This window comes from Gadus macrocephalus, chromosome 14 (assembly GCF_031168955.1).
Source record: "Gadus macrocephalus chromosome 14, ASM3116895v1".
NCBI classification, from domain to species: Eukaryota; Metazoa; Chordata; class Actinopteri; order Gadiformes; family Gadidae; genus Gadus; species Gadus macrocephalus.
In genome coordinates, this window is record NC_082395.1 from 10,742,579 (window position 1) to 10,754,253 (window position 11,675).

General features: G+C 42.3%; 1 protein-coding gene across 1 annotated transcript; it reads left to right on the forward strand.

Annotated features, from left to right (window-relative positions):
- The first annotated feature begins 530 nt into the window (after positions 1-530).
- On the forward strand, positions 531-2,130 carry LOC132472422 (uncharacterized). The gene is made up of 2 exons (XM_060072025.1): positions 531-935; positions 1,140-2,130. Exons 1-2 carry the CDS (start codon positions 616-618, stop codon positions 2,128-2,130), a joined length of 1,311 nt encoding a protein of 436 aa, XP_059928008.1. The 5' UTR covers positions 531-615.
- The last annotated feature ends 9,545 nt before the right edge of the window (positions 2,131-11,675 follow it).

The following is an 11,675-nucleotide window of genomic DNA, read 5'->3' on the forward strand; positions in this document are numbered from 1 at the left end:
GACATACTAATGAGCATTTCTGAGGAAGATGTGTCCACGGTCCAACACAAGAAATACAGATCCTGGAAACTAAAGGGAAAGTTGATGCAGCATTACAAAGACAGGCTGGTATTTGTTCCACGTCCAGGAAAGTCAGATCTGGTGTGTTCGGAGACTATGACTGTAGGTTGTGCACTGAGGGAAGCTGCTCAACTCAGAGAAAAGACTGAAGAACATACAGAAGACTATGAGACAACACTTCCAGAGACAAGTCAGAGTCTTTCTGAAACTCAATTATTACACAGGGCTGCAGACATATTGAGGAAAAGCATGGAGCAGGTAGAGCATGACAGTAAATCATATGTCAGCAGTGATCGTCTATCACGTTGTCAATGCAGCAAGTATGTACCAAACACCCTGTATGATTTTGTGAACTGGTGTGTTGATTCACGTGCCCACAGAGGTTACCAAACATGTGATGATGACCCAGCTTCGAAGGACAATCTGTGTGTGATAGCAATCTGTCATGATCTCATTGAGCAGAGCCGTCACATCCATACGCCAATCACACTGGGACTCGCCATTTTGATTCATCATGAGTTTGGTAGTAAGACACTCATCGATGAGCTCAGTGCAATGGGGCACTGTGTTTCCTATACAGAGGTTAGGCATTTCCTCACATCTGTGGCAGCAGACCAGATATCAAGGACAGAAAGAGGTGTCTACATCCCAACAGGCCTCACTGGAGTCGCTGAACATGGAATTGTTGATGCAGCCATCGACAACTTTGACCAAAATGAAGATACCCTGGATGGGAAGCATACAACTCATGCTATGGCTTCTGTTGTGTTCCGAAGAGGCCAAGTCTCCACAGCAGATACATGCCTAGCACGGGTTCCAGAGAGGTCCCTCACCACCTTAAACACATTCGACCTGAATGGAGATACACTTCACAGGTACTTATTTTTGACATTGAAATTTTTTTTAAATCAATTTTTATGTTTTAATGTTATGGTATCCACTTATTCACATGCACTGCTAAAAATATAATGGGTGGATGAAATGTTTAATAGTGAAGTGAATGTATGCTGTGAAGTTTTAAAGTGATATAATATTCAATGCATATGATCACAAGATTATCCTCTCATTTCAATTGACAGATACATCAAATCAACAAAGCGACCAGAACCACCTGAACTTCCTGAGTTACTAAACACAAACACAACAGTCTCTAAAGCAGCTGAAGACAGAGATCTGGTATGGAAGCTGTCCCGAAATGTAATTGAGAATCAGCAGCATGTCCCTTCATGGTCTGCATTCAATGCCTTCACGTCAGACACTGCTTGTTCAGTAGCCAGTGTACTCTACATGCCCTTCATAAGAGAATCACCCTCAGAATTGTCCACCATCTATACATCTTTGATAAGACTTGTACAGCTTGCTGCAGACCTGGGACAGGACCATATTCTTGTGACTGCAGACCTTGCTATTTATAGTAAAGCACAACAGATAATGTGGAGCAAACCACTTCCTTTACAAGGAAAGATCACAATGAGACTGGGAGGTATGCATATCACGATGGCTTACCTGGCAAGCATCGGAAAGCTGTATGGCGATGGTGGACTCTTTGACATACTTACTGAGTCAGATGTGTATGCAGAGGGAACAGCTCGACAGATGCTTCAAGGGAAACAGCTGGCAAGAGGAGTAAGGAGCATAAAGCTAGCCTCTGAGGCTCTGTTCAGGCTCTTCTGGAAAGCTATGCAATCATGGCTTGAAAAACAAGGCCAATGTGCAATGACTGAAGAACAAGAGCAACTCCTACGAGATGTACAGCATGCATTTCATGGTAATGACAAGGCCACTGCTCAACAGTTCATCGGTGAGGTGGAGACTGAACTCCATGAGATTCAGAAGAAAATCCAGAAGTTCACAAATGAGGGAGTTAAGCAATCAGCAACATTTGGATACTGGATAATGTTCCTAAATGGTGCTGATCTGTTGCTACGGATCCTTCGCTCAGAACGCGAAGCTGACTTTCAACTTCACCTGAATTGCATGTGTGAAGTTATGCCTTGGTTCAGAGCTGCTGGAAGGACCAATTATTCCAAGTACATGCCTGTCTATGTTGCAAAAAATGAAAGCTCTTGAACATGAACAACCAGAAGCATACACATTCATGCAGCAAGGTGGGTTTGTTGTTCGCCGGTCTGAGCATCGAATCTTCAACTGTGTGGCATCTGATCAGGCACTGGAGCAAACCATTAATCGTGAAGGCAAGAGTCAGGGTGGAGTTGTTGGTTTTACATTGCGAAAGGGAGCTCTCACAAGATGGCTGATGACAAGACATGTGACCACAGCATATGTGGATGCCATGAAAGAGCTTTGTGACACTGATGCAAAGGGCCAAAAAGTACACCAGGAGCATGGAGCATCCAGAACGGAAAGAGACGAGAGAGACATACAGAAGATAATGGAAGCTGTGGAGCAGAGACAGAATCCTTTTGATCTTGAAAGCATTCCTGAGGAATTGATCAATATTGCAAGTAGTCAGGTTGCATCTGAGAAGGTTGCAAAAGGGCTCTCAAGCTTCCTCCAAGATGGTGCAAAGCAGAATGCCGTCTTTATTGAAGAACGTCTGGCAAAATCAAAAAGAACAAAGAGCTTCTGGGAGCCTGAGAAAAGAAACCAGTGTGCAACCTTCAAGGATATGAAAACATCAGTTGGAGTCCAGTCTAGACAGGTTCACATGGACTCAGATGTGCTCTTTCGAAGGTTACTGGCTGTTTCCAAGCAGCGAGAGGTGTCCATGGAAACTGTGATGTATCATGAACTCGCAGCTGTCCCGCCCTCTTTGTTTTATGATGATGGAAGCATGAGGAAGACAACTAAAGCTGACCTTGCCAAGAAACTGGAGGCTGTTGTTGAAGAGTCACAGCAGCTGCCAAATGTTGACGTACCATCAGCATACATCTTCGATGGCATGGCTCTTATACAGACTCTCCATGATTCAGCCTTTCAAACATTCAACGACCTGGCCGAGTGTGTCTGGAAAAAGATCACAATGTTAATGGGAAAGGAAGGCATCAGCTGTGTTGTTGTAGTGTTTGACAGATATGACCATCAACACTCAGTCAAAGATCTAGAGAGGCAAAGAAGAGGCACCATTCAAACCACACGAACACATATCATCACAGGACAAGCAAGTGTTCCAAACTATAGGAAATACCTTAAGATAAGTGGAAACAAGGCTGCTCTATGTAGCTTTGTGAGTAACTACATCACAAGTACTGGGCCGATGAGACTCTCTTCAGAGAACACAGTTATCTTGGCTGGTGGATTTGATAATGGTGAGGAAGTAAAGAGGGTTAGGAAGTCAGGCATCGACAATTTGACAGAGCTTTACAGTGACCAGGAGGAGGCAGATACGAGACTGGTGTTACATGCAATACACCTTGCAAGGTCACATTCTCGTCTAATAGTCAAATGTGATGACACAGATGTGCTGGTTTTGCTGATCTACTATACAAGCAAAGGAATGTTTGGATCCTCTGCAGTTTTCATGCACTCTGGACATGGCCTGAAGGAAAGATTCATCCCAGTCTGTTCAATCACTCAGAAGCTTGGACCGGTTCTTTGTGATTGTTTGCCTGCATGCCATGCCCTCACAGGTTGCGATACAACAAGCAGCTTATACAGAATTGGGAAGACCACTGCCTTCACAATCACAAGACTGAAGTCCCATCTGAGTGAGCTGAAGGAAATGACTAAGTTTGGACTTTCTGGAAGCCTGCAAGAAGCTTTGCCTGTGGCAAGAAAATATGCCCTGCTCCTGTATGGCCAAAAGAAAAGGGTGGATGGACATCTTTGCACCAATCTGGATGAGCTGAGGTACACACTTGCATCTACCACAGATGCATCTGCAGCAAATCTACCTCCAACAGAAGATGCCTTCCAGCAACATGTGTTGAGAGCCTTGTATCAAACAGCAGTGTGGCGTCACAGCCACCTGGCCAGGCCTCATCTCTGGAACCCAGTTGGTAGAGGATGGAAGCTCAGAGAAGATGGGTCCATTGAACCTGTGATGTTCCAGAAGGAACCAGCACCTAAAGAAGTCAGAGACATCACCCATATGTACTGTAAAGATGGAAAATGCAATGATACCACCAAATGCCAGTGTCTTGCAGTGGGATTGACTTGCACTGAGTTTTGCTCTTGCTCTTTTCCAGACTGTCCAAATGTGACTCATTTTGTCACTGATGATGATGTGGATGAGTGACAATGAAATGTTATAGTTTAAGTAATAGTTTTATTAAAAGGCTCATCAATGCCAAACTGCAATCCTGACTCCTGGTCTCCTGTGTGTGCTATTGCCAGGCCCTAAGCCATAACTAGACTCGCCTCAGATAGGACACTACAGCACATTGCAATGCAATGAGTTCTTTCATTTGGGACAGCTAAAACATCTAATTATGAATGGTTGCATGGTTTATTTTATATTATATATATAATATATTTATATTATATTTTTATATTTGGTTGGCTGGATTTAGCGCAATGACATCCTTCCAACAAGCCATTTTATGAGTTTCGAGGACAGTACAAGTAGTCACTGTAAACGTGTCATCTTTCAATTTCAGTCTTTGTTTCCATATGAACTGTATAGATATATACAGTATATATACAATGTGCTATATTATTTGTGTCATTATTAAATGTGTAGTATAGAGCAGCACTAACCTCTTACTTAATTTGCAATTTGCAGCTTTGGACTTTTATATCAGAGTTTCATTTTCTTTCATTTTGGACACCTCATACATTGAGTGACATACCATCTTTATTGTTCATACCATATATACATATTTGGTATTGTTGGATTCAGCACAATCCCACCTTTCCAACAAGCCATATGTGTTCCTATGATAATGCCTGGCAAAGCAACTACAAAGTAAATGATAACATTCTGCATAGAAATCATTTTTTTCACTGTCCGCTTATTTTAGGTATGTGTTTATAGGTCTCCATCTACTTCATACATCAAGATATTCACATACAGCTTTTTCCAGTAGGTGCATTGACTCCCTGGCTACAAACTTGCCAAGTCTCAAAGCTCTCAGAGCTTGTGTTATCATTCTGCATTAATTTATATGTCTTAACTCCCATACGGACAGGCTATATTTTAGGCCTTTTTTTGTTTGGAGGTATATGACAATATCTGTCAATTTCACAATCTTAGCAGTAAAAATATTTTAGCCAAGAATCACTTTCATGTATGGGAGACCTTAGAGATGAGGAAAAACATTGTTGGGTTTAGTTCTACCTCCGGTAGGGGTATCTCAGAATTTGGGGGGCATTGTCACTAGCCTATATGTGTAAGTGCTTGATCGCGCATATGTGTGTTTGTATCTCTGCATCTATGATGAAAGAAAAGGGTCACAAATAATGAGGAGTACATTTCTATTCATTCACACATTCATTCATGTACCTGGGTAAATGTGGGTGTTGTGTAATTGGACAACGTAGCTGTAGCCATCAGCTGAAAGGCCAGCAGTCAGGTGAATACAGTTAGGCCACCAATATCTACCTATAGAAACCATCTGCTGGGTGGATAAACACCGCCCAGGGTGTGTTTGGCTTGATGGAACAGGGGAGCCATAAGGGGGCTGGATTCACCAAGGTGCAGGTTACAGCGCTACTGCTGGTGCATGTGCACATAAATGTCAGTGAAAAAAAAAACACATTTAAATGTAACATTAAAGGAAGTAATGTTACTTCTCCCCCGGGGAGTTGTAAAAAAGCTGACATTTAAAAACAAAACGATTTTCCCTCTAAATTAAATTACAAATTGACTGGAGGTAAAATTTACTTTAATTGCTATCTTTTTGTAGCCATGAGGATTGAATCTATCTGCCTTTTGTAAGCTTGTTGCTCTAACAGGGGGTTAAAAAAACCAGCAAGCAAAAGAGGAATACTTTTTGGTTGCTTATAAAGCATTATCAATTTAGAGCTTAACAGTGTTTTTAAATGATTATTCTATTATATACATTCAATTCTTCTTTTTACTTGTTCACAGGTTATTGCATTTCTGAGAATAGCCTTGGCAACTGGCTTAATATGGGCCTAGCAATGGTTGTGCTGCTAATTGCCAGTGTTTGGAGAATGGGGCTTTGGAGGGGGGGGGGGGGGGGGGGGTGATAGAGTAGAGGAGCGGGAGAGAGGGAAGACAAGCATATGCTGTTTTGTTTGGGGTCACTTTTAGTTTGAAAATAGCATATTGACAGAGGACAATTATCTCTTTCTTCATATCTCTTCAGTTATCAATGCCCAAAAAGCTTCGGTCCCTGTTGCCTGGTGATCATTTCTTTCTTTTTTAATATAATCGTTGCTTAGCTCCTTCCAAGACCATCTCCCCCTTGCTGATCCAATATTAATGGAAACACTTTGTCCTCTGCTGCACGCACCCTTTCATTTCTGAAACATCAACATGTGATCTGTTCTGAGGGAGGTAGATTGATGCTAACTCAGGGGGCGGGGCCTACTCCATATTTTATAGATCGATTGTAAGTCCCCTCTCTTCTATCGGCATTAGGGACATAATCGCGTAATCGGCTTCGGGAGTAAATTACATAAACGGAGGGCGTTCAAGGAGATACTACCTATGCCTAAAACTCAAGGGGCCACTAATTGTGATGGAGTGTCAGTATATGTGTATCACAATCCCCCCCACCCCCTCCCCCACACATATCAACTGCCAATCAGCCTCCGGGCCCCTAGAACCCCACCAGGGCCCTGTGGGGGGAACAAACAAGGTCCAGCTGTGCGTCTATAAGTGGCCCCGGCTGCTCCTCGCCATGCAGCCCACCACTGACACCCAATGCTGTCATTTGCATACATTACCTGCATTAGAGGGCTACTTTACCATCTCATGCCAAGGGAGGCCTGTGATTACATTACACACCCTGATGCAGATCACATCCCTTCATCGTATGGGGGCCCTGTCAGAAATAGAGCCAGGGTGAGGCCATAGTATCCTCTATGGAGTCATGTACAGTAAACCTCAGCTCCCATCAGCTCAGTGCCTGACACTTATCAACACAAATAAGCATTGATTAGCAGAATGCCACCTATGGCGCAGCCTGCCCAGAGCCAATCAAGCATGAATTATTCCACCCCAGCTTCTTAGTAAAGAACAAGGACAACTCTCTCTCTCTCTCTCTCTCTCTCTCTCTCCCTCTCTCTGCTGAGTTAAACTCAGAAATAATTACCCATGTCATTCGGTGCCACTATCTCCATGATTGGTTGAGTGCTAAGGCGAAAGCTATTAAGAATTTCGTTTTTTTTCATTAGTATCTTTTTTTACATAAGATTTCAATTAAAGCGGTTCAAAACTCTAGGCCTTTCTCTAAATGACAGCGCTGGAGGAGGGAGGAGACATTGTACTGTACCCATCAACACTCCAATTAGACCTTGCCTTTTATCTTTCTGGATAAAAATGTGCATGGCCACAAAAGCATATTATCCTGCTCTCATAAAGTCAATTCCCAGGGCTTTCTCAACATATAATTTAATTAAGGAATGATAGTCATTCATCAATGGAATGAAAATTTCCATTAATGACAGATTCACTGAATATATTATACATTTGTCCATTTATTGGGATATCACGCTTGAGTTCAGTCATATCTCATGAATATAGCATTAGATAGGTGAACATTTGAATGTGTGTGTGTGTGTGTGTGTGTGTGTGTGTGTGTGTGTGTGTGTGTGTGTGTGTGTGTGTGTGTGTGTGTGTGGTTGTGTGACATATCACAAATGATATCATCGCTAGCATCATGAAACAGGCATTTGCATCTTAAAATACTTTTTAAACTTTGCTTACTTTTAAACTACTGTGCTTATAGAAGTCACCCTAAGGGTAGTCAAAGAGAGTCAACAAATTTACATCAAAACTAACGAGATCCTATTAATTCTCTAACCCCAATTATACTCAAAGTTGTCTGGACACCAAATAATTGGTAGAAAGTCCATGGGCCATGCCAATATTGAATCTCTGTTATTCACACATCTCGTAGGTACAAATTCAGATGCGTCATCATGTTGAGTAAAATCCTAGACAAAATAATTGGACTAAATGGCATGTCCTTGCTGAACCAAATTAAAACATCTAGACAAAAGGGAAAAACCAGACTCTCGTTACAGGGCAAAGGAAATGTTGTAGAGATGGTTATTGATGATGTTTAAACACCATGGAGAAAGAAAGAAGAGAAGAAGAGTGTGAAAGGAGGACGATGTGTTCCTGAGAGAAAACGGTGGTTTAGGATTAGCAGATGTGAGGTTGTATAATGCTCTATTTATAATCTATCGATGCTTTGTTAGATTGGGTGACAATAGAGCAGAATTTGGCATCACAATACCCCCTATAGGTATCATAACCGGTGCAATACAAATCCCTTTACTTCATTTTCAGGGAGGTTTGGGCAAATTCATAAAATATCACATTTCAAACAACTGTGTTTTTCATTATGGTCAATTATGAAATACAATGTATATTCAATGGATTCCTTGATTACTCCCTGACTTTGTAATGTGCATTGATTATTCTCTGTCTTGGTACTAGCCAGATTTCGCCTGATGTAGCGATGATATTCACAAGTCATAATTTTCGTAACATGTGTTGTTACTAGAGCTGTCAGTTAAACGCGTTATTAACGGCGTTAACGCAAACCAATTTTAACGGCGTTAAAAAATTTATCGCGCGATTAACGCAATTGTTTTATTAAAAACAAAACAAAAAAAATAATTTTTTTTTTTTTTTCTTTGGCTCAAAACAAAGAAGCAGTAGCCTGACTGCTATGTTCAAATGACATTTGTTCAAAGCAGTCGTTTAATTGCACTATAGGCTCTTTTTTTGTATCGTCCTGTTTTGATCAGTATATGCCAATGTTGTTATCAATAAAAAATCATTTGCACAAGGCAAGCCGATGCACTTCACCATGTTGATAAGAGAATTAAAATGAGAAGAATTATGGGACAAAAAAATCAAGGGATATTTAGCATAGAAAAAGAATTTGCGATTAATCGCGATTAATCGTGAGTTAACTATGACATTAATGCGATTAATCACGATTAAATATTTTAAGCGCTTGACACAACATTATTTTGTCCTGGAATGTTCCTTATTTGTGATATTGTTTGAAATGATCAAATTAGCACAATAAAGGTGGATATTTTAAGTGGTGACCTGAAATCTTTTCATGTAGATACACAGCGAATAGGGTCTAGGGTCCGCGGATCATAAATATATGGCCTGTTAAGCCCTTTGAGACTGTACCTGTTATTAAGGGCTAAACAAATACAATTTAATTGAAATTAAATATGAATTGAATACACATTCACGATTCCTAAACTCAATCACCATTGGGTTACCTAATGATCCAATGGTGATTGAGCCTATGGCCTACTGACGAAAGCCCTTGCATCTTCAGAATTAGTAATCCCAATGGTGTCGCTGGCAACACCATCGGGATATGTTCGGACAATTACAAAATGGAAATCTTTCCATGTCCATTTATGCTTTGTTCTTAATGTAAGATTTCAACACAAGTTATCCCCTAACCTGAGTCAGTGTGGCTTGAAACACGCTGTGCCCCATCTCTCAGCTCCGTCCTCGTTAGCCTTCTCTCAGCTAACGAACAGCTCCATGTCTCGGCTAACCCTTTAATATCAATCGTCCTCACGTATATAATTTTCTCAGTCACAGCAACAATCACTATGCAGAGGTTGATGGATCCAATCATTAGGGGTAGGTCACAGTCAAGTGTGTCCCTGCGTTCATACATCATGAATAATTTCTTGAATTGGATTAATTCCGTTCGGCCGGGTCCATTTGCTCATCAGTGAGCCCTGGAATAAATAGCGCGCAATTAGGCCTACTCATTGGACTAAGTGGAGTTCAATGCAAATGAGTGAACGAAGTTTGCTGCGGGGATGGCTGAGTGACCTGGATTTCATGAGATCAAGTGGTACCTGGAAAAAAAACCATTACACAAATAGAATAGAATAAATTATATATTATATGTGTCCATCCAAGCTGGCAACTATATTTGAAGTCATTCTACCGTATCCCCATGGAGATGATTTAAGCAAACAGCAGTATAACTAATGCTGCTTTTCCATTAGCGCGAGTCCACCCATTTAAAGTGGCCTGAACCGTGTCGGCTGGGTTTTCGATACAATGTTGAGTCTGCGGTCGACGTGCAGCCGAGAGACTCTGATGGTACTAGCTAGCGTGGCACTAGGGAGTCTTCTCCCACCTCATCTGAGCTACAGTGGCACCATGAAACCAAATTGGTTTAAACTGGCTCAAACAAAGCAATGCACACTGCCCAAAGTAATAGATATGCAAATCAGGACCATGCTCCAAACCCGTGTTCTGAACATGGGAAGGCACCTATCGGATTCTATCTGTACCACAGTTAGTACCCCAGTTAGTAGATCCAAACCAATGCAGACAATTGCCAATCAATTATTTATCCTTCATCATGCTAGTGAAGAACAACAAATAGTTTTCATCGGCAACTATTTAGTGAGGGATTATAAATCACAGTGGTGGCCAGTCTGTAAATAAAACCCAAGTACCCAATTTGGGTTAAATAAGAGACATGTGGCCCCTTCGCCTATGCTTGGCAAGTGGACACATGTGAACACTCATACGCACGCACGCACGCACACACGCACGCACGCACGCACGCACGCACGCACGCACACACAGTCATTAACAGGTATGCAAAGAGCAGCAATAAGGTGCATAAGGAGTGTTATCAGCTGTGGCACACTGCATTATTGTTTGGCTCCAGTTATATGGTCCACAAGACTCAATTCATTAGGCCTAATTCCCCCCATGGCATATCCAGGTCTGTGTGTGTGTGTGTGTGTGTGTGTGTGTGGGGGGGGGGGGGCTATAGATGAGTGGGTACATGAGCACCGGGCCCAGGTCCATTGAGGGGGAAGGCGATCTTCATAATACACCACGTCTGTTAAACGTTTCCCTCGAGTACAAGTCCCATGTCCAAGCTGATCGGCCCTCTTCTGCGCCTCCTGTCCGCTAGAAGAAAACCCTTCCTTCCTACGGACCAGCTCCCGCTGAGCAAGGCCCATGCTCACAGACAACAGTGTTCAGTTCATTGCTACGACGCCGCTAATAGTTTTATTTCTAATCTGCAAAAGAGGTGGCACTCGCCGTTACGCTTAATGGGGTGTTCCTCGATGACTTTTAAATAGAACAGTGTGCAGCCATTCCGCAATCTAACTGTGATCATAAAAACATGCCTCACTTTTTACTTCGGCTCGACAAAACTTTCGTCATATCCATTTGGTCCAACTTCCAATGATTTGACAAGAAGTGTCTTAGGTCATACATCAGAGAGGGAATGGGGTTGGCTGGTTCTGGCACCGCACACCTATGTTCAGAAGTATTTACTTCTGTAAGCCCTCCTGGAAGGATGACACTCGACTAAACATGACCCCCACTCACAATATTTCAGTCTTGTCAAGGTCCTGCCTCCTATTGTGGTGGTGGTCTGGCGCATCCCAGTGTTGCTCCATCCATGGAGGATGGGAGCGGCGTCTGCCAAGATGCAACCAGTGATGCACGCCACGCACACTCCAGTACACCACCTGCGCTGCGTCATTTTATT